Source organism: Pongo pygmaeus, chromosome 13 (assembly GCF_028885625.2).
Source record: "Pongo pygmaeus isolate AG05252 chromosome 13, NHGRI_mPonPyg2-v2.0_pri, whole genome shotgun sequence".
Classification (NCBI taxonomy): domain Eukaryota; kingdom Metazoa; phylum Chordata; class Mammalia; order Primates; family Hominidae; genus Pongo; species Pongo pygmaeus.
In genome coordinates, this window is record NC_072386.2 from 111,046,689 (window position 1) to 111,070,904 (window position 24,216).

Below are 24,216 nucleotides of genomic sequence, written 5' to 3' on the forward strand. Positions count from 1 at the left end.
GGAGACACTGGACATTCTCGTCATATAAATGGGAAAAAAGTGGTTAGATTAAAGGTGATTTTTAAAGTTTTTTGTTTGGATAAAGTAAGTACATAATTATTACATGGAAAAACTTACTCTGTTGGTAACACCAGGGAGGGAAAGGAGGGCAGCCTGCCACCCAGGCACCCCGTGCAGGTTCTCTGACCGATGCTCTGCGCTGAGTGCAGTGTTGATCGGTTTCTCTTCCCAAGCCTCTCTTGTTGCTTCGTGCTTGAATCTGAGCAGGTCGCCCTCCGTGGCCACAGTCTGCACTGAGGCATCTTTCAGTCCTACCTTGGGCACTTCGCCTGCCTTTATTAGCTGGGCCTCACAAGACAACTTCAGTTCATCATGTGGCTTGGAAAATGAGTTGGTTTGGACAAAATGTACAAGTTCACCTTTTTGCTTAGGTGTCTTCTCAGTTTTACCATCAAGGTGTTCTCCAGAAACTTCCTGCTGTGTCAAGAATAGTTGTCCCCGAAGCAGTTCCCGTACCACTTTCAGAAGGTCTGGCCTGTTTTTCCAAAAGGGAAGGAAGTGGGAGAACCAAGCTTTCTGCTAGGCCTTATCCCCTAGCCAGTATCCCAAGTTATCCCCACCTACTGTTGCCCAGATTCCATCAAAACTAAATATAATGTGTACCCACAACGTGCCAGGACCCACAGCCAGTATTTTATCCTGTGTAACCTCACGGCAACCAAACAAGGCAGGTACTACCATGTCATTTCATGAACAAGAAGAGTAGAATTAATTTAACACAAGGTACACAGCAAGTGAGTGGGCCACATGAATATGTGAATGCAGGCTGGGCCCAGGTAGAAACAAACGGGATTATAAGGTGTCCATGACAATTACAGGGTCCTCCCTGACTCTACCCCACCAGTCAACCTCCTGGCCCTGGCCCCATTTCTACATCCGGGGGCAAGTATGGCTTTAGATGAATCTGGCCAACCTGGCTGGTCCATCGATGACCTAATCCATCTTGGTGCACAATGGGTGCTTAATAAAGAGGTGTTAATGAAGGGATATTTGTACACAGGCATAGTAGAAAGCGCATTGGCTTTGAAGATGGATACAAATCCCTTCATATTCTAACTCCGCAATTCTCTGAAAAGAAGATAAGTATTCCTCCACAAGACAGCTATGAGGATTAAACGAGATAGTGTATAGGCAGCAGATGCTTTTCATGTCCCTTGCCACATACCCTTGGCCCACCTCTGACTTCAGCTGCTGCTGTGTGGACAGTTCCCATAGACATAGTCCCACCTCAAACACCCTCTACGTCTCTGCTGCCTTGGGGCTTTTTCCAAAGCTCTGTGAGCAAGCCAGTAAAGCAGTGTGGAAGTGTGAAACAGTTTCCATTTCTGGGGAAACTCTCAACCAGTGAGAGAAGACAGCTGTTGGGTAAATGTCGCAGTCTCCCATGCTTCAGACGGACCACACAGGCACAGTATATACAGTCCCTCAGAGGGTCCCCAGCAGTAACCAGATCATTACTGCACCTTTATTGGCTTTGCTTTCATTCCTGTCTTACTTTCCCTGAGCCCTCATTCCTGCTCCCTGCTGTCAAATCCCAAATAAATCCCTTACACTCTAATCCGTATCTCAGGCTCTGCTTTCCAGGGAAGCAAAACTAAGCCAGCATGTAAAACACCTGGAATGGTGCTCGGGTGGAACAACTCAAGAAGAGCCCCTTGTGTGTTTCTTGTGCTGGGCACTGCGGTGGGCAATGGGGATACAAAACTGTCCCAGGAGGACATGGACTGGTTTTAGAGAAACATATGTAAACAAACTATGAGGGTTACAGGGCAACCATCCCAGAGTGCCCCAGACTGGGGGTGGCAGGGAGAATGACAGCTGAGGGCTTCTAACATCAATGAGAGGCAAGCCTCAAGGAGGTGAAATGGAACAGTCTAAGCATGGAAAACAACATGCACAGAGTCAAGTAGTCAAGAAGGGGTGAGGCTGATAAGATGGGAGGGAAGAAACGAAGAGTCCTGTACAACACGTTTAAAAAAAAAAAAAAAAGGAAGGCCACTGAAAGGCCCTGAGATGGACTGGGCCGGTCACACACTTGCTTCAGAAAGGTGACTCCAGGCTGGGCGTCGTAGTTCACGCCTATAATCCTAGCCCTTTGGGAGGCCAGGGCAGGCAGATAGCTTGAGCTCACGAATTCGAGACCAGCCTGGGCAACATGGCGAAACCCTATCTCTACAAAAAAATACAAAAAAATTAGCCAGGGATGATGGCATGTGCCTGTAGTCCCAGCTACTCGGGAGGCTGAGATGGGAGGATGGCTTGAACCCAAGAGGCTGCAGTGAACTGAGATCACACCACTGCACTCCAGCCTGGGCAACAGAGCCAAACCTTGCATCAAAAAAAAAAAAAAAAAAAAATCAAGAAAAGTGACTCGCTGCTGCTGCATAGAGAATGGACGGAGAGGCCTCGTACACAAGGAGCTTCCCTCATGCTGGTCTAATCACAGAGGAATGACTGCAAAATATGCACACCTAAAAAATAGTGTAAGGTACTCTATAGGGCTCAAAATCAAGATAAAAGTATCCAAAGATCAGAAACAGGGGAGAAAACCCACAGCTGCAAGAAGAGGGCTATTAAAAAGACAACAACTTAACAAATGAGAGAGTTCACAATTGAGGAAATAGAAACAATAAAGCAATTGGAAGAAGATTTTTAAATAAGTATGTTTAAATCATCTAAAAAATAAAGGGAAAAAATTCATAAGAGGGAGTTATGAAACTGGGACAGAAAATTATGGGAAAATAAATGGGGGAAGTAGAGAGGAGAGACCAGCTGGAAAGCTGTGGCTAACTCCCAGGAGAAAGAAAATGCAGGTCTGGGTGAGGTGGTGGCAGTCAGCAAAGAGAAGGGGACAGAAGGTCCTCACTGGTGTTCTTTTTTCCTCTCACTGCGGTTTCTATTACCTGCTCTATTTCTAGAAACCTGGTGAAACAGTCAGGCTGTACTCTACAACTCCTTTAACATACTCCGACCTTCCCTTCCTCCGATCTTTGCTGCCACTGGCAATGACAGACACCCCTGTGTTGTCTTTCCCACTGAGCCCTCTGAGGGGAGGGAGAAGGCCCTCTGCATATCCAGATTTCTATTATCTAGATGGGAGCAGAGTCAACTCCATTTAAATAGCTATAGCACACCAAAATGGGGTTAACAACAAAATTTAAATGTATGGTACATTTTTCACCTCTAATGTGAAATTATCTAGACAACAGAAACAATCTCAAACTATAGTAAACCCAGACTTAAAATATTTCTGGCATTTCAAGCTTCAGGAGATGTTAAACTAAATTTTCCTTTCCTCCGCCTCTTTAACATAGATAAAAAATAATGACAATTGTTATTTGGCTAGCCAAAGGAGGACCATTACTCACCACCAAACAACACAATAAAACCGAGGAAAAATACTTTACAAATGGGTAGTAAAAGGTGGTGAAAGAGGCCATTATAATATACTAAAGTGGTGGTGCTACTAAATAAAATATTTCAAGTGTTATTTTGCTAGAAATCTGAACAGCAGATTCATTAAGCTATCACTATAAGCAGAACCTTTTCTATGGTTCAGTCCAAGAGACTTCTCAGAGCCCAAATATCATTTATATCCCCTTCCTGGGCATCTGTGCCATGAAGAAGGTATAAGAGGAGAGGAACTCACATTTCCTAAGCACTTGCCATGTGCCAAATCCTCTAAATACACTGAATCCTCACAATAAGACCGTGAGAGGGGGATTTTTTAAAAGCCCATTTTACAGATGAAGAAATGGGCTCATAAAGGTTCAGGATCCCCCAACCAAGTGTCAGAGCAAAGATGAGATTCCAGACCTTTCTGACTCCCAACCATCGGCTGGAGCTGAAATGCTTCCGTTGCCAGAAGGGAGCATTCCCCCTGACCACCCAGTTCACCACGCTCCTACCACAGCCCACTGCACTCTCCCTGGTTCACATCACCCAAGTACATTCCCACATGGCCCTCAGATAAAAAGTGTCCTTTAACTCTGAAGTAAAATTTGGGACCCTGATGTTTAGGAAATCCTCCACGTCTCAAGCACCAACTACTACGGTCACCTAACTACTTCTGATAATAAGCCAGAATTGCCACTGAGCATGTCTTCCAAGAAGACTCAAGCTAGAAAAATATTGGACAGATGTCAGGGATTGGGGAGGAGTTAGCCTTGCTGGGCTCACAAAAACAGAATGCTTCAATCCCGTTTTTTAGCTGAAGAAATGCCCATAAGGCTTAGTCCATCAATGATACAAGAAATACTAGGGTTCCTGGCTCTTGTCAAGAGTCATGGGCAATCATTACTGCTCCATTTCTCTTATCTATTCGGGAGGAGAACTGAAAACTGTTATTGAACACGCACCACACCAAATGCCAGCCACTTTTCTTAAACGTTTTTGTCTTACTCCCCACAGCAACCCTAAGAAGTAATCAGAGAAACTGAGGCACTGAGAGATTAAAACCACAGCTCTTTTCGGTTCCAAAGCCCAAGCAGCTGTTATGGATGGACTAGGAAGAATATGAAAGGGGGGAAAATTACTCCTAAAGGATGAATTGAAAAAATACAAATGTACAGAATGTTTCTCCTTTTTTGTTTTAAGGAAAACAATCTGTAGTATCTCCTCACATAGGAATGGCTCCCAACAGATATAACAAGAGAACTTTAATTCAAGCTCAACAAAAACAGCAGAATCACAACTACAATGGTATTTTTTAAGCTGTTGTCGAAACTGGAAGAGATTTCGGTAGGGCTGATTCCTCTCGCTGACAGCAAGGCAGCCCTTTCTGGGGCTCCCAGGAATAATTCTCAAAGAAAGCTTTCTTTCTCCTCTTTATAATGGGCTTATATGAGGCTTTGCTGACGTCCCCTCACAGCCACTAGCATGCAGCCTAATTACTTAATTGCATGACTGGCAAGATTCCTTCCAAGCCATTTCAGGAGCTCTCTCAGGTAAATTACACAGCACCATCATCTAAACCCATTTAGCAAAATGAGTTTGTTCTCCCCTAGAACTAGAGAAACAAAGGAATGTCTGGGCCCCATGTATACCTGGATTCCAGTAACAGTGTGGCCTTCTCATTGAACAAAGGGGCAAGCAGGTTTATGAACGCGCCTTCTTCTAGGCAGCCAGGTGCGTGGGCCCCATCACAGTCTGAAATCTTAGACTCCGTGTGCCTTAAGTATCCATTTTTGCAGCCTCCTTTGGAAAGGTCTTTCATAATCTGCAAATAAAAGTATTTGGTCAAATAATGGAATAAGGAGGAAGGGAATGGGGTGTGTGGAGAGAGGATGGAGATGCAGAGTAAGTGAGTAAGTGCAAATAAGCCAGACACACTGAGCCAGAGAGAAACAGAAAAGAAAAGGGGGAGGAGAAGGAGGAAGAGAGAGAGACACAGGCACGCAGGTGCATACATACTCACTTTAACACAGGGAGATGTTCTAGAAAGAGGACAGAGATGTTTATATCACTTCTCCTCACCCTGTTTCCTCACCTATAAAATGGGGGTAGTAATGGTACCTCCCGAGGTGGTTAGGAGAATGAAATGAGACCACCTCATGTGACATGTCTTACTCACTACAGGTGCACACTGGAAATGTGTTCTCCCACCCCTACGGCCCACTCCTTGAAAGTTCTTCCTAAGAAGAGTATGGAACCCATGTTGTGATTTGAGTGCTTATTACATTCTTCTTGCCATGTATCCTCCTTATTATATATCACAAAGCTGACTTACTCTTTTCAGACACATATTATTTAACATGGCTTTGATCTTTCACATTAGGAAGATAGAGAGTTCCTAATTCCCCTGGAGATGTTATTTACGGATCCACATTCTTGGGTCACTGAGGGTCCCAGAGGAGTGGTACCAAAGACGCATCTAGTTAAAGCCTGTACTGGGCATGTCTTTGAGGTGCTGCAATTAGCATTCTTTCTCCCCTATCCAAAGCTATAAATTTCTTCCATCAGTCTATAAATAATTCCTCTTGACTTCATTACTGCTGGTGATATACACACTAGCCATCACCCCCATCTCTCCACACTGGTGAAATGATTAAGATTTTTAAATGGAAGACAAGACCTACACAAATGAGTTGTTACTTATAGCGTCTTCTTTGCCACCAATCTAGTTATTAAATCCAACTAATAAGCAACCTCCAAAGAAGGAAACGTCTAGAATAATAAAAACAATAATTATTATTTACTGAGCACTTATTACATGCCTTTCTATTTAAATATCATAATCCTAAAAGGAAGTATTACTATCCTCATTGACAAGGAAACTCAGGCTTAGAGGTTAAGCACTAACTAACCAAGGCCACAGAGATAGCAGTGCCAAAGCTAAGACTTCGAATGAGGTTGATCTGGTTGCAAAGCCCCCACTTTCAATTACTTTGCTTTCTAAAACTATCTACATTTTAAGATCTCCCATTTGTGACTCCACAAACTTGAACACCCTGAAGGCCAAAAATGCCAAATCTGTAGCGTCTTACCCCCACCACATCCCAGTCTCTTAGGGTTCTTTCAACCTTAGAGACTGCTTGGAGTCTCCTACTTATTTTATGAATTAGAGGGTTGGAGACTGCTTGCTCCAAATGTTCAGTATCAATGTGATTGGAAGAGTGCTCTATGTGTACAAGAGTGAGATTCTCACAATGCCCAAATGACAGTAACGTGGGTTCCAGATGAGCAGATTGCAGAGGGCCCCTAGGAAGGGGAGCTAAGTTCCATCAGTAGCTCTTTACACCTCAACCAAATGATCTAGTAGTTCACACAGTCCAGAAACAAGAGTTCTTATCCCAACTCTATCACTGACTTACTCTGTGCCCCAAATAAATCATCAGTCCTCAAAGCCTTCAGTTTCTAATTCATAAAATGGGTTGGATTAGATCACTAAAGATTTGTCCAGGTCAAACATCCAATGCCTGCTATTCTACTATAACAAGCCCATTTTTATTTGCAAGTTTATGCTCGTTTTCATGTTTCATGACTGGCTCTGTCACCCAGTTTGTAACTTATAAGAGGGAAGAGACCTAGTCTTTGCTTTCCACTGGCACATGAAAGGTACACGATATAGGCAGAATGAACAGAAAACCCACTGGACTCATTCCAGACTTGAAGCCTGATTTGGACATAAAGTGGAGTAGATGAAATAAGGAGTTAACTGAAAGGTTCCTACCTCATTACTCTGCTGCAAATGCTGGTCACTCAGGAAATTAATCTCGTCATCCTCTCCAATTTTGATCGTGTCCTCGTCCTCCTTGCTAGCCAGAAGCTACATGGAGCATGGAATGGTGTGAAAATGCAACCCAAAAAAGTGTGCAGCATGAATATGTATGAATAAGTCAGTGATGTCTTTTTTTTAATGCAAAACAAAAGGCAAACAAAAAAAAGGAAGAAACAAATGCCAAAGCCATGAAATAAAAATTAACCAAAGTTAGAGTTGCTAGTTGTGGCAAATCAGACAGAGCTGCCTGGATCAAGCATAATTTAAGGACAAATTCCCCAAGAAAATAACTAAAGGCATTTCCCCTTGCCCTTGCATGGCCTTTCCTGAGCTGCCGTAAATTAAATATGCTATCTATTATGCCACTGCCACTCCTGCCTTTACTAAATTCACTTTCAGATTATATAAAAGTAACAAGATTTTGGAAAATAGCTATTGATGGAATTGAAAATATCAAACAGCAAGAAAGTAATAAATGAAATTTATGGTGTGCCCAATTTATGCATCACTTCTCCTATTTAGCACAAGGCATAAACCTCTTCTTGTTGGACTGTCACACATCTGAGATGGACAGTCCTGGCAACACTGTCATTTTGCTGACAGAAATTCCTCATCTCTAATGAGAAGAGTATCACGCTTGCCTGACGATAACTTTATGCTTTTGGAAATGAAAGACAGTTATTTATAAAGACTGCATAAATCCCTAATGCTTCAAAGAAGTGTAAATCCCAAAAAGCTTCCAAGTTCTACAAAATGGACGGTACAAAGTTCTCAAGAAAGCCAGTTCTCAGCTCTCCCCAAAAGCAAAAAGTCTAGTCATGGGGCACCTGAATTAACCAAATTAAAAATGAGAGAAAAGGTGGCCAGCCACTCCCGGATAAGGAATCAATCAAAGCTATGTCAAAATTATACCAAACCTTATCTCACCAATAAAAGAGTCTGGCCAGGTGCGGTGGCTCACACCTATAATCCTAGCACTTTGGGAGCCCTAGGCAGGCAGATTGCTTGAGGCCAGCCGTTCAAGACCAGTCAGGGCAACAGAGTGAGACACCTATCTCTACAAAAAACACAAAAATTCGCCGGGTGTGGTGGCACATGCCTGTAGTCCCAGCTACTCGGGAGACTGAGGCAGGAGGATCACCTGAGCCCAGGGAGGTCGAGGCTGCAGTGAGCCGTGATCACACCACTGCACTCCAGGCTGGGCAACAGAGTAAGACCCTGTCTCGAAAACAAAATAGTCTGCACCGAAGATGCTGAAACCACAGAGTATTGGATCATTTGTTGGGCGTGTTGTACGTGTGAGATACCTACGGTTCTAGCTCAAGTTTTATTTCTGAATCCCTACATTTAGTCAATTATCCCCATAGCTCTCCAGCCCAACTCTCTGTTTTTCCTTTCAGAGGAAAAACCTTGTTTTGGAAGAAAAACAAAACAAAGGCAACTGAGCTCAGTTTTTATAGAAACTTCCCAGGGTCAGAACATGTTCAATCTAACCATATCCAAATCTGCAATCAGGATCAAACAGAAGTGATGATCAAAACCCACATCCTACTACACTATCAAGCACGAAACAGACTAGACATGCATAAACATACCTACTGAGGCATAAAAGTCTATAAATATGGGTAAGGAACCCTCTTTCTCTTTTGGCTTCTTCCCTCATTATCATAACAATCTCGAGTGATAAAGACTAACTGGAACTATCAAACTTGTTGGTGGGAATATAAAATGTTTGGAAAAAGTATTGGCAATTTCTTATAAAACGAGTAACCCTATGACTCAGGAATTCTACTCATAGGTACTCTTCAAATTAAAAAAAAAAAAAAAAAAGTATGTCCCAACAAAGAATTGTACATGAATGCCCATATCACCTTTTACCCAAGTGTCCATTAATAGCAGAATGAATAAACAACTGTAATTCATGCAATGGAATACTACTTGGCAATAAAAAGGAACAAACTTGATGCACTAACAACATGGATGAATCTCAAAAACATAGAACATAGTGCTGAGTAAAAGAACATATAAAAAAGAGAATATACTGTATGACTCCATTTATATGAAGGTCTAGGCAAAATTAACCCATAGTGGGACAAAATCAGAAGAGCAGCTGGGGTGGGATTGGGTTTGGACAACAGAGGACATGCAGGCTCTTGATAGGGGTTTACCTTACACAGACACATACACTTGTAAAACTTAGTGAACACAGGCTTACAATTTCTATAGTTCATTTAACTATAAGCATTTATTGAAGATATGCACACTGAAGTACTTAGGGGGAAGTATACTGATGTTTTTGCAGTTTCAATTAAAATTTATTAGAAAGATGAGACAGAGTGATGATGGGCAGGTGGGAAATGTGAATAGAACCTAGGTGGTGAGTATATGGGTATTCACTGTGTCTGAATTTTTTCATAATAAAATATTAGGAGAAAGTCTTTCCCATCTTTTAAAAAACAAAACAAAACAGGGCCGGGCACGGTGGCTCACGCCTGTAATTCCAGCACTTTGGGAGGCTGAGGTGGGCAGATCACGAGGTCAGGAGATCGAGACCATCCTGGCTAACATGGTGAAACCCTGTCTCTACTAAAAATTAAAAAAATTAGCTGGGCATGGTGGCGGGCGCCTGTAGTCCCAGCTACTCGGGAAGCTGAGAAGGAGACTGGTATGAACCCGGGAGGTGGAGCTTGCAGTGAGCTGAGATCGCACCACTGCACTCCAGCCTGGGTGACAAGAGGGAGATTCCATCTCAAAAAACAAAACAAAACAACAACAACGAAAGTCTCCCCCTGATTCCCCAACAGCTCTGGCCACTGAGTATTCTTTGCCTCTCTCCAAGCTTCTGCAAGGGGTCTATTCTCACCTTCTGCAATGTGGCTTTACTGCCCAGGAAAGGTCCCCAAAGACCTTGTTGTATTAATGAGAGATGAAATCCACATGGGGTTAGGAAGGAGGCACGGAGAAGCTCCTCCCAGACTCCTGTGGATCTGAGAAGGGTTTCCCCTAAGTTAGCTGAGCAAAGAAAGTATCGTTAACACATCATTCCAAGTTGAAATATGAAAGGTGTCAAAGTTATTCTGCATTTCCAGAACCACAACCATGCCAATGCTTGATACAGTTAAATAAAAATTAACTTTCATTTCTCTTTACCTCTGCTGACTTGGTCAAGATTAAAAGTAAACTCTCGGTTTCCAGGAATGGTCAAGAAATTAAATGTTATGGACATAGAGAAACGTACTTCATGCTACATGCTACTTACCCATTTTCAAAGATACAGAACTAAGATGTCAGAAAGAACTGAGTCACTATACCTGGCTCGGCTTCCAGCCCTACCACCACTAAAGAAGCAACCTCCAAGTGTCAACTGGCTCTACCCTCATTTCATCACTTCTCATCACTTCTCTATCTCCTGCAAGCTGGCTTCTGTCCCCCTCACTCTAATGAAACCGCTCAGGTCATGGGACTCACAGGAAGTTCTCAGTACTTTTTTCTTTCTTGCTTCTCAGAGTGTTCGACACTATGAAACACTCCCTCCTTGAAACCCCACGCTGTTACTCTGCACTCTACTGCCTCTCCCCCTGCCTCTTGAGCTATTCTTTCTTCATCTTCTTGGCAGCTCCCCTTCCTCCTCCAGGGAGAACTTCCCTTAATCCCCAAAGTGAGGGCTGGGCACCTGTCTACAACTCCCTTGAGACTCTGCATTCACTCCATCACAGCCCTCACCACACTCTGCCGCAATTGCCCCTCTGCTTCTCTGGATTACATCCTAGACAGGGTGGGGAAATGTATGTGCTCATAGTTTTAACATCAATGACTGACACTCAATAACACTGCTGAACAAATAAACAAATGAATAAAGACTTTTTTCAAAACGAGACCTAGAAACAAGTCATTTTCAGGATTACCTCTGGTCTTGCTACTCAAAGTATATTCCTTAGGGCAGCAGAAGCATCATCACCCAAATTTGTTAGAAATACAGACTCTCTGGCCCCATTCCAGGCTTACTGGACAAGAATCTGCATTTTAACAAGACTCTCAGGAAATTTACGTGCACATTAAACTTCAGAAGCACTGCCCTATGGTGTTGCTAAACAATTCTACACAGAGTCAGAAGAGGGTTATAGTCCCATCTCTGCCACTAACTTACCAAAAAAAATAAACTTAAAATAGCTGTTTTACTGAGTGCCTATCACATGCCAGGACTGTGCCAAGGGCTTTATAAATCATGTAAAACTCATAATAACGTACGAAGTCAAATTGTTAGAAAGTTCCTCCTTTTAATGAAATTAAATCTGCTCTGACAAACCGGGTTTATTGTTACTATTAACAGAATATTTAACAAGCACCTTCTACTTCTGAGAACAATTTCTGTCCTTTAGAGTCACACAAGGTCTATGTCTTTCAACATGACAGCCCTACAAATATTTGAGTTCAATTAAATTATGCCCCTTTGTCCAGGTTTCCTCTCTACGTCAAAAAAAGTTAGTTTTCTAACCATTCTTAATAATGACAATGTAAGTAAATAATAATAGTAACTAACCCTTTTGAGCCTTTGCAGTGTGCCAGGACCTGTGCCACATGCTTTCTTTATACAGAGCCTACACTCAGAGGGCAGGTCCACAAGTTATACAGTTCCTGGCTTTCTATGCTCACCGTCCTGACTACACTCTGCTGAAATCACTCCTCTATATTGATTTTCAACCTAATTCTCCTATAATGCATGAAAAACCAGCAAATACGTATGAGAAAATAGATGCAACCTCATTAGAGATTTTTTTAAATGCACACAGCAACAACAGGATACCTGTTCTTGGTGTTTTGTTTGTTTGGTGGTGTCTATGTGAACTACCAGCAGGCAGGAACTGAGCACCACGGTACCCAGCTGGTGGGGCTCTACACCAGGGCCAGCATCTTAGAAAGAAATCTGACAAACTCTATCAGGGCCTTCAAACTACTTACAGTCTTTTACACATTAAAAGTTGTTGGGGGGAGGGGGAAAATAAATAAATAAATGAAAATAAATTTTATGCCTATTGCATATTTCTATCTGTCCTTTGACCTACTAATGACACATATCTGGGAATCTAAGGGAAAAAAAACCTCTAAACACAGAAAAAGATTTGTGTCCAAAGACATTCATTAGGGAATTAAAAATGGCAAATCACTAGAAATAACCTAAATGTCCAACAGCAGTGAGGCAGTTAAGTTTCAGCACATTCATAAGAAGGAATGAGATGCTATGACATAATGGCAATTAGCAAGAACAGGAGACAAAGCTGCATTCCAGGAGAGATGTGTGCATCCACATGTTCATACACACAAATACAGAAGGAACACTTCCAAACGTTAATTAACTGTGTGCTTGTTTTAAAGTGACAGAATTAGGGGTAATTTATTCTCTCTGTTTTCCAAATGTTGGGGTAATGCTATGGGTTAATTAAATATGGAGAAAAAATACTGAATTTTAAAAATAAAAATATACTTGCTTTTACCCCCTCCTTTTCTGATTTATAGGCTCCTAGAGATAACAGGAATCATATCCAGACCTCACTTTGCAAGTCATGCTGCTTGGGAAATGCTGTGGACAATATACGCATTTCTGGTTTGTTTCTGCTTTGTTTCTCATCAAAGGAGAACCACGCATACTCCCAGAGAACCTCAGGCTCCGCTCTTTCCCATCTCACCCTCACCCTAACTCCATCTACTCCCTCAGCCCAAGATTACAATGGGCACATCACCTTTCCCATCCCATTCTGGGGGATGATGGGGAGCTGTGCTATAAAGAACAAGGCTGTCCATGGGGAACATCAAATCGAAGTACAATATGATAAAAGACTCAACAAATCTGAGTTGGCTGATATTAAGATCTTAGGGTGGGAAAAGGAAAAAGCCTTTTTCTCCAAAGGACATAATGGGACATTTAACAGATTTTTTTTTAAAGAGCAAATGAACAAACAAAACACACCATTTGTGTCTCAAATGAAGTTGGTGAAGAATGCTGCCTTGGAGGAAGCAAATCAGACTTGTTTCTCCCTAAATGGATCGCAGATATTCTTGTTTTTCAAAATTATCTAGAGTCCTGGAGGCTAAGATCAATAATGTTCCCTCTCACAAAGAAAGAAGATGGCCAGAGTGCAGCATAAATACCTTTGAGCATTTCCCACTTTGAAGGTAGGAGGAGACAGCTTAAGGCTGACAAATCTTCCCCAAGAAATGATGTTGCAATGAATGTGAGTTCTCCATTTACCTGGCACTCCAGGTAGAGCAGAAGACAACCCCAACCAGGAAGATTCCAGTTTCATACGTGAGGGACCCAAGTACAAAAAGGCCCTACTACTGCACTTCATGGGACAGCAGTTCTGGTCTTCGGAAACAATGCTAACACACGCATGAAGCAAGGTGCTTCCTACGAGAGTCAGGCCACAGTAGTGAATGAAGAGGGAAACAACATCACAACTTCAGGATCCTCCCATTGTGCAGCCCAGGTCCCAAACAGAAAATCAGAGCCAACAAATCACAAAGATCAGCACTGAGACCCAGAAGTCATCAAGGTGAATAAGGCTTCTTTCCTCTTTTCCCAGGTGGGTTGTGTTTATGTCAGTTTTTCAATGTTAATGTATTCATTAAGGCTGTATCCACACTATTCAAATTATCTGGGTGGTTTGGAAACTCTCCAGATCCCTCTGAGACCACATCGATCATCCAGATGTGTGCCATCTGCAGCACAGGTCCCAGGGCTGGACCAGAGTCAAAGCATCACAGTATATCCAACGTGTCCGTGGAGACATGACTCGAACCTGAGGAAGCCTGTGGACAGACCTGCCAGCCTAGTGGGGCTCTCAATACCCAGTCCACAACAAAGGGAATTTCAGTTAGAGACCTCCCCAGGAACAGATGCAGTCTTGAAAAACCTTTCGGGTTGTTATACATACATACATATATATAAATATATGGTTTGTATACATACATACATACATACATATAAACATATGGTTTGTATACATACATACATATATATGAATATATGGTTTTGATGGTTTTTTTTTTTGAGACAGGGTCTCGCTCTATCCCCCAGGCTAGAGTGTAGTGGTGTAATCATAGCTCACTGCAGCCTCAACGTCCTGGGCCCAAGTGATCCTCCCACCTCAGCCTCCCAAAGTGCCGGGATTACAGGCGTGAGCCACCATACCAAGCCGGTTGTTACACTTTTGTAATCAGCACATGACAACAAAAATGTTTCTTACCTCTGTTTGTTCTGTAGACACAAGTCTATCTGGAAACCCATTTCCCTGGAAACCCATGCAGGAGAGATCAAAAATGGTTTTCTTCAGGTGCTGGTTGTCTGTATACAGCTCCTTCACTAGCTGTATAAGGTCACTGACCTAGGAGGTAAGAACAGGGAAAAGGCTGTCTACCCAGCAAGAGACTTCAGCTTCCCGGGGCCACAGCCCCAGACAGCCCTATTAAGCGACTCTTTGGCACCACAGTTATGGGGAATCCGGCTGATTCTAGCCCTCAGGATACTCTGTGCACAGTGACAAAAACACTGGCTTTAACATCTAGCATAACAGTATTTTAATCCCAGAGCCATCACTTCAAGGCAAAAAGATCCTGGGCAAACTGCACAATCTAAGCCCCAGTTTCCTCATCTGTAGCGTTACTATGAGAACTGAACAAGATTGTGGTCACAGTGCATGAAAGTCCCTGGCACGGTCTAAGTGCTCAGTCAATGACAGCTAATACTATCTCTCTCTTGCACTTGAGACCCTCTGGAGGAAAAGTGTCCCAAGGCTAAAGTTTCTGAAACTGTATCAGAGTCTTACTTTTCACTAGTGACCTCCTCCTTTGTACACCTATCTGGCAATGCCAGTAATATTAACAGTTGTCAATTATGAAGTAATTTACAGCTACTGAAATACTCCTACAAGCTTTAGTCTATCATTCCTTGCAAAAATCCTGAGGAGGTGAACAGACTAGTGTGTCTATCTCCATTTTACAATGAGGACATGAAATACAAAGAAATTTAACTGTCCAAAGTCCCACAGCTGGGGTGTCTGGAGAACTAAATGAGACAGAACAATGGCCGAAGTGCCTAACCATGTGCAAAAGAGCAGCTGCCTCTACACAGGCAGAGTTGGGCCTGGGTCTTGCGAGGCCAGACACAGAAGGGACAAGCAGACACCACATTGGTTTCCTGCAGGCTTCAAATCCCAGTGGCCAGTAAGTTTCCAAGGCTTCTTGATGGAAGCGATTATTAGCTCTTCAAATAACATGGAAATTCCCACCCTGAGTACACATAGTAGATATCCAATATATCAAAATACGAAAAAAATTGGATCGAATCCTCAAGGAGGTTCTAGTAGGAAGAACAAGACATTCTGATTTACTAAGTGCCAACCAAGTGAACTACCTCCTGGCCTTACCACAGCCCCAGTAGGCACTAGCAGCAGCTATTATCATCTCTATTTTCTTCATCTTTAAAAACTAACAGCTGCCTCCATACTCCTTGCCCTATTCCTCCCAAAATACCCCAATTTTTATTCTCCTTGCTATTTCTTAGTTCTGTGCCTTAAACAAGCTGTTTTCCCTTTCTCTGCTGAGAAAGTGGAGACCTGGGCAAACTCCGAATTCGTCCTTCGAAACCCACTTCAAGTCTCACTTCTGCTGAGAAGCTTCCCCTGATCAGGTGAGCTCACCCCGCCATCTCCCATACAGGCAATTAGCCTCTCCTCTGCTATTTCTACACCTTGTACAGCTGCCCATACAGCAACCTTGCACCTCATATTGCAATTACTTGTTTACATGCCTGTCTCTTCTATCAGAATGTAAATTATTCCAAGACGGAAACTGAATCTTAGTCACACATACATGATAATTTTATAATAAACTATACGGTCTCAAACCTCCTATTCCTAACAATGTTTTTCAGAACCTTGAAACACTAAACCACTCTAACCATGTCACTGATCAACACATTGAAGAACCTTTCCAGTTTAAAAAAAGATTTATTGATCAAACCTGGAATGTTATTCATTCAAAATGCATCTATTATTAGTTCCTATATGTGTGCCAGGCAATGGGAAATCAGAAATAAGTAAGACATAATCACTAAGTTTAAGATGTTCACAGCCTAGCAAGGAAATATAGACAAATAACCAGATAATTACAGATCAGTAAGAGAAGGACATCGATTTGGATTAGGTACAAAAAAAAGAGGTGAACAGCCTGACGGAAAAGTGGCTAACTCTAAACTGAGGGGCCAGAGAGCTTTTCCTCAAGGACATCAAGCCTGGCTGGGTTCTCAGGCCTGGGGAGTTTATCAGACATGAGGGAAGGTGCTCCAGGTAACGGACACAGGAGGGGCACACACAACAAGGCAGAGGGGACAGGAAGGAAGGAGAGGGGCCTTCAGAATCTTAACCTCTCATGACGAACCCAAGATACAACAAACAATCTAACAAAAAGAAAAGAAAAGCACTAAAAGTTAATAGGTCAATACCTTTTTCTTAAGTTCTTCTTGAGAAAAATGTTCCACTTGAAACCGATTGTTTTCTTCAAGGCAAATACTTAGATAAGATGTTTGATCACTATAAAGTGAAAATGATTCTTCTGCCCAAAAAAGAAAAAAAAAAGGTGGGGGGGAGGAGAAAAAGAATATCAGAAACAGATCCTCCCAAGACTGATCCCAGTGCAATCCATCCAAAGCAATGTGAATGGGGGAGGTGGGGCGGAAGGGAGCATAGTACACAGAGGGGGCTTAAGACACCACCTTTGGATCAAAAGTAATTTTCCCTTTCTCAACAGGCTGATATTTCTATGTATGGTTTCATCTTAGGCCGTAGGTTTTCACTGTGGCCAACTGTGAATTATAATTTGCATATCAAGTATTGTGCCTGGAGACCATTCTGAATGGCACAAGAAAATGGTGATTTCAGTTTAAATGAGGGACTGATTCTGTTTAGGGGAAAATGCAGAAAAATTAGATGTGACCCTCAAGGGTAGAACTCAAGGGAGATAAAAGGGTCTAATCATTTTTTTTTTACTGGCCCCAGAACCCTCATGGGAAACAAGCACACTAAGTGCAGAAAGTGCCTGCTAGTGCTAAGACAGAAGAATCTCTGGTCACCAATGTAAGGACCTGTTTCCTTTGCAGCAAAGGTCAATTCCAATAGGAAGGGGAGAAGTGGGGGGCAGGGGGAAGATGTGTGTATATGTGTACTGAGCAAGGCATATCCACAAACAGTATCTCATTTAACACACACATGTAAGAGCTGATACATCTAAAATACAGTGTAGAATACTGGAAAGAGCTAGACTTAAAGGAAGATGCCCTGGCTGAAATCTGGGCACGTCAACCCCCAGCTGAGTCTTGGTGTCTTCATCTATAAAATGAACTTTATACTTACTCTACCTAATGAGATGACTGTGAGGATCACAGGTGAAAAGTTAGGTGCCTAACTGTGCCTTGTACACAGCAGATGGTCAAGAGATGTCAAACCTACCACTGTTTTTACCAATTTTTACCATATGTGTCAGGCACCGGGATAGAGATACAGAAGGGAATCAGATACCAACCCAAACTTTAAAGGGCTCAAGTTCTACCAGGGGAGTGGGTCAAATCTTAATATTACTGTGATGAATACAGAAAACATAAGTCCCACAGGACCCTCATCTTGTAGCCCTCCCTTAATGCATATACAGCACTAAAAACAGTGCTTCAATCTGAAACAGCATCTCACCCATATATGTGTGAGCACGCCACCACTACTGGGCAAGCCAGTTCAACTAACTGAGCCCTGATTTCCTTGGGGTCTCTGCAATAGGTGCTGTGGTAGGCAGTACTCAGATGTTCTGGGTAGTGAGGGCTGCAATCCCCCAAAAAAGGGGATTGCAAGTGCCCAGGGATATTTGGAACTAGAAGTATCAAATGATGCAGAAAACAGTAGAGGCAGCAAGGAAGCAATCCTGCACCTGAACTTCTGCAGAATTTAGTACAACTTACTGGGCTCTTCTACTAGGAAGGCTAATATCAGCATGGTCACCACAAAAAGGATCTCCAAACAAAACCCCATGTATGCTTCATCCCTTAACAAATATTTAGGACTCTCCTGAAGTTCAGTCCATGCCCTCCAAGTGGAAAAACCAAAGAGAAGCACATAGAATAAAGTGTGTACCTTCCCGCCTCCGAATTTCGCCGATCTGCTCCTCCAAGGTCTTCCGCAAATTCTGATATGAAAGCACATCCTGCTCCAGTTGCTTCCGCAGGGCAAAAATGTTGTTTAACTCAGCCTGCAGGTTGTTGATACTTGGTAAAACAAGACACCAGAAGTTTTAAAACAGACCTATTTGTACTTTTAGATGCAAAGCCCAGAAAGCCTTCCTGTGATTTTTATGTCATTTGTGTTTTTTTCTGGTTATAAAAGTAAATACAGGTTTACTATAATTTTAAATACAACAGTATAAGGAGAACAAAAATTACCATGCTCCTACTATCAACTAACACACAGCAGACTGTATTTCCTTCCAATCTTTTCCCCTATGTGTAATTCACATGGCTGAAATAATACTAGACATACAATGCTGATATGCATTCCTCACTTCATAATTCCCTATATTTTAGAAATTATTTGCAAATATCATTTTTAATGACTATATAATATTAAACCAGGTGAATGTCCCACCACTTACTTTAACTCATCCCCTATTAGTGGATACTTGGGTCATTTCCAAATTTTTACTATAGGCGTAACTAGGTGAAAATAATGTAATTCTCCAGTCCAGAACGTGTCTCTGTTCTGAACAATGCCCCAAGAGGGCTTGGGTACAGAAAGGGAGGCTCCCCAGGGCCTGAGTGTCACTTGGGCACCCGGGCTTCAGAAGAAAGGGAGACAGAGGACTCCTGCTGTGTTACTCCTCAAAAAAGTCATACTGGAAGTAAGGGTCGGGGGGACAGGTGGGAAGAGAAAAAAATAAAGGAAGAGTGAGTCAACAATAAGAAGGAGAAAAGGACTAATCTATTAGGGGCCAACAAAACTCCACTGTGGTGGGTTAACCACTCAGAAATGCATAGTATGAGTGGATTTTTATTCTGGGAGAGGAGATGTGCTAAGCTGTACAGAGCGTTTGCATGGACTAGAAGCCCAAAACCCAGAGGAGACCAAGAAAATGCACAACTCCCAGAATGTGCATTAATCTTGGGGAGCCCTGTCCAATAGAACTTTCTCCAGTGATGGAAATGTTCTATATCTTCACTGTCAACTACAGTAGCCACTAGCTAAATGTGCCTATTGAGCATTTGAAATGTGGCTAATGCACCAAGGAACTGAATGTTTAATTTTATTAAATTTACAGTAAGTTTAAATGTGAACAGCCACATGGCTAGTGGCTACTGAACTGGACAGTGCGGATCCATAAGAATGGCTTTGGACTCCTACTGATGTGGAAATGGCAGTGATCAGAACCAGTTAAATCCAGCTCTCAGAAGAATAAGGAGACCCCAGCTGACATATGAATGGCATAAATAATGCTTCACTGTGCATCTCTGTGCTTAAAGCCTTGTTTGACATCCAGGTTATTTTCTTAAGAAAGATTCCCAGCAATGCAATTACTGGGTCAAAGTATATGAACATCTTTAAGACTACTGAAACATATTAACAAATCAGAAAGGCTTCTTTTTTAGATACCAAGAGATCTATCATTCTCCATCCAGCATCTATGGTTCCCTAAAAACGTCCATCAATGCCATGAAATTATCTGCAAAAAATGAATGAATATGTGGATTTTTCTAGGGAGAGGGCCTATAAGCTTTCATCAGATTTTTCAAAAGGGATCAATAGCCCCGGATGGTTAGAGGCAATTGCTCTAAATATGTGTGCCAGACTCCTCAAAGAAGCCCCGCTTCTCCTTCAGAGACTTCCAGCTCCATCCATCGAACTGCACACATAAATCAACACACATTGGAAGGAAAATAAACCATTATGTCTAATCTTCTATGCTTGCTGCTTTGAGGACAGTTCATTGTGAAGCAGTCTTCACGCAAGGGAAAGGGCCCTACTAGCAACTTGTACCTAGTTCCATTTTAAGACAACCCTAATGATCAATTTGTAAGGCTGATGAAAAACCTCACAGAGGTGTCACAGCACAGCACTCGCTTGGATGCAGTCGTGCTGCAGAGGCATTTAACCAGGGAGAAAAAAAAGAGACTGTTTTAGAGAAGCTCCTGCGATTAGGGCTGGGGAAAGCTAACTGCTTCACTCCCTCTTCCATTTTCTGACAGGGTGAAAAGTACACAGCTGCTGCTCCTGTGTCTGTCATTTATGTTTTCCCAACTTGAGAATCTTTTCAAGGTGTGAGAAGTTGGGAGAACAAAAGGTGCTTCACTCAGAAAAAAACAAAAACCTTCCTCTTCCTGGAATTGGGCGGGGCAGACAGGAGCAGAAACAAGGAGTCAGAGAGATTGACGCTCAAAATAGCACGCCACCACTACTGGGCAAGCCAGTTTAACTAACTGAGTCCTGATTTCCTCACGCAAAATGGGGATAATAATACCTTTGCTTTGTGATTGTTTTGAGGAATAAATGAGATGTTAACATGGGAAAGACGTTAGGACAGGGGCTAACACATATGAGATGCTCAACAAACATCATTTCCTTCCTTCCACATACTCCAACAACTCCCATACAGAAGATAATATTTACGAGCCAAGATTGCTGATTTTCATGAGTTACAGCAATGATAATCATCTGGAGATGATTTTGCCCCCACCCGCCAGGGGACATTTGGCCATGTCTGGAGACATTTTTGGTTGTTACAACTGGCATGGGAGGATCAGGTGTGTTGACCCTCCCATGGTAGAGGCTGGGGATTGTTAAACATCTTACAAAGCATAGGACATGCCCTCATGACAAAAAAATTATCCAGCCTCAAAGCCTCATACTGCTGAGGCTGAGAAATCCTGAGTTACAGGGAAACTGTGCTAGTCCTCAAGATGGGGAGTGTATCAGCAAGAACCTGGCTTGGGAGCCAAGACGACCTAAGCACTGATAATCCTTCACTGCAGAACACCGGGTGTCTTAGAATGCACATTTCTGTAATTTGGGGATAATCCACCAACTTCTAAGTGCTGCTGTGAAGAATAAATAGTAAAAGTGAAAGGATCAGCCACATTCTTGCCACAATGAGTTTCCTCCCTTCTTGACTTCCCTTTCCAGTTTTAATCACAGTACATCATCTGTCTTCAGGGTCATCCACCTTTCCTGCCAATTTCCAGAGTGAACAGTGCTGGAGTTACAGAAGGGAGCTCTACCTTCCTTAGCCCACATTCTGCCCTCTGGATATGCCAAGGTCTGAGGATTCAAAAACCTCCTGTAAACTAAGTTTATGCATGATGGAATATTGAGACATATGTAAGCTTTTCATGCTGTCATTATTCTTAAGAAATCTTACCATTTACTGAGTGCTTACTACATGCCAGGAAGTATTAGGTCTTTACACAGTGTCCTCTCTAGTTTCAACACAACCCTGTAAAGTAGGTAGACATCTAAGTAGGTAGGTAAGTAGGCAGATCAGCCAATCTCAATTTCACAAACACACTGAGGCTCAGGGTGAGAAATTACTTACCCAAGAGCTCAGGGCTGCTGAGTGGCAGAGCTGAGATGTGGACCCAGGTCTGTCTCCCACTAAATGTATTACAAGTCTGAAGATGAACAGGAAGCCTTTTAAGAATCCTTGTTAGTTCTGGTTAGTCTTTGTTAGTCCGAGTTAGCCCTGACCCGCCTCAGTCCCATCCAAGTTTTCATTCATTAAGAAAGAGCCTGTGAAACTTGGGAGCCCTCACGAAGCTGAGAAGACTCAGGGGCAACCATATCCACCCACAAGTCCTCTCAGTACCCAGAATCAACCTGGCTCCTACCCAGAGAAGCTGCGCGATTGAAATGAAATGTGTCCACTCCCTCTGTGAGTTTCCACACATGACTCAACCCCCCGTGCCCCCCACCACTCACTCCCCCCGCCCACCTCCCCCCACACCACTCGCCAAGCGAAAATGACCAGCAGCTGAGGTTTCTTGAAAAAACTCACTTTCAGAGAGTGACGCCTACTCCCAGAATTTCAGCAGCATGTTTTCATTTTCCCTAAACTCATTTCCTATGAAAAAATCTGGAAATTATCTCATAATTTAGAAGAGCAACATGGCAGGGAGGGGCACTCCTGCACAGAACATTTCCCAAGTGCCTACTCTGTACCAGGCCCTGGGGAGCAGAGACTGTAAGGTGGGACCCCTGCCCTGAGGGAGCTCCAACACAGGTGAGGAGGCAGAGCAGGCACAGACAGCTACAGAAGGTGACCTCCCCACGCAGGGCAGAAACACAGAGAGGCAACTGTTTTGGGGATTAGCTGGGCCTCCTGACAAAGGTAACATTCAAGCTAAATTCTAAAGGACGGGGAGGAGACAAAGTAGGGGAAAGGTTGGGAATAGAAGGGTATGAAACATAGGTGAAGGTACAGGCAGGAACACACAGCCCAGGGAACGATAAAGAGCTCACTATGGTGACAGCAGAGGACATATGAGAGGGAGAAATGAGGGGTGATTCTTTTTTAACTTTTCATTATAGAAAATTTTAGACATATACAAAAGGAAAAAAAAAAACTACTGTAATGAACCTTTCCCCCATCTACACATACCCCAGCCCCAACAATCAGAGAGCCAGGGCCAATCTTGTTCTTTTGATATCCCCACTCACTTCCTCAGCTTCTGCACTGTTTGGAAATGAATCCCAGACATCATATCCTTTCAACTGTACCCATCCCACTGTGTAGAGAGTGGTGAACAACACTTGTAATTCCAGCACTTTGGGAGATGGAGGTGGGTGGATCCTGAGGTCAGGAGATCGAGACCATCCTGGCTAACATGGTGAAACACCGTCTCTACTAAAAATGCAAAAAATTAGCCGGGCATGGTGCTACATGCCTATAGTCCTAACTACTTGGGAGGCTGAGGCAGGAGAATCGCTTGAACCCGGGAGGCGGAGGTTGCAGTGAGCCGAGATCCTGCCACTGCACTCCAGCCTGGGCAACAGAGCAAGACTCCGTCTCAAAAAAAAAAAGGATTTCTCAATTCTGAGAAATCCCTGAGACCAACCCTGCGTGTACAGATACGTGGACAGAGGCCCAGAGCAGCAGTTGCCTGTGGACACAGAGCTAGAAAGTGGGAGAGCCAGGGCTAGAACAAGGCCTTTATCCTAGAGTTGGCTCTCCCCACCACACCTTGCTGGCAGCAACTCATTTCAGCAATTCTGCAGAGATAGGGAGACTTGTTTGAGTGCCAGGGTTCTGTCACTTGACATCTGTGTGACTTTGAGCAAGTCACTTACCCTATCTTAGTTTTCATGACCTTGTAGAAAACAGGGATAGCATTATTATTACTTCACAGAAAGGCTGTGAGGATCACATGAGATAATACACATAGAAGCACTTTCTAAATATATAATAAAGTATTTTTAAAACCTGAGTAATCATGATTTTAAAACCTGAGTAATCAATTTTGCTGCCAAAAATCAGACAATTCTTGATGAAAACAGATACATGTGACTATTAAATAGGGCAACCGCCACCCAAGCTTTATAAGCTCCATAAGCAAACTGGCAGGGCTTTGCTGGCTTAGGGATCACCAGCACTGATTGAAGGGGTGAGTGCGTGCGTGCATGCATGCATGCGTGCGTGTGTGATCACATTCACATGTGTGATGTCCAGACAGAAACCCTTACCTGTCTGATTCCTGCAGAGATTTGACGAGATGGGTATAGATTTCCTGCTCTTTCTTTAAGACCTGAATCAGCTCTTCATAGTCTGATGATTGTTTCTTTTCCTGGAAATGACAATGGGCATTTGACATTAAGAGAAGAATTTTGAAAGAGTACATCCTTATATTATGCAAACAT

The 24,216-nt window shown here is 42.9% G+C and overlaps 1 protein-coding gene across 4 annotated transcripts in view; it reads right to left on the bottom strand.

Annotated features, from left to right (window-relative positions):
• The window catches only part of CDK5RAP2 (CDK5 regulatory subunit associated protein 2), a 183,965-nt gene that overhangs the window by 60,527 nt on the left and 99,222 nt on the right, over nucleotides 1-24,216 (bottom strand). The window contains exons 15-21 of one of the 4 annotated variants that reach the window (XM_054502812.2): nucleotides 24,043-24,143; nucleotides 18,454-18,584; nucleotides 16,779-16,888; nucleotides 14,524-14,661; nucleotides 7,232-7,327; nucleotides 5,106-5,278; nucleotides 118-535 (exon numbers count right to left, since the gene is read on the bottom strand). In XM_054502812.2, coding sequence (XP_054358787.1) covers nucleotides 118-535; nucleotides 5,106-5,278; nucleotides 7,232-7,327; nucleotides 14,524-14,661; nucleotides 16,779-16,888; nucleotides 18,454-18,584; nucleotides 24,043-24,143 — 1,167 coding nt within the window. The remainder of the gene's footprint in view (nucleotides 1-117; nucleotides 536-5,105; nucleotides 5,279-7,231; nucleotides 7,328-14,523; nucleotides 14,662-16,778; nucleotides 16,889-18,453; nucleotides 18,585-24,042; nucleotides 24,144-24,216) is intronic. The other 3 variants (XM_054502813.2, XM_054502815.2, XM_054502816.2) reach the window with 3 other exon arrangements.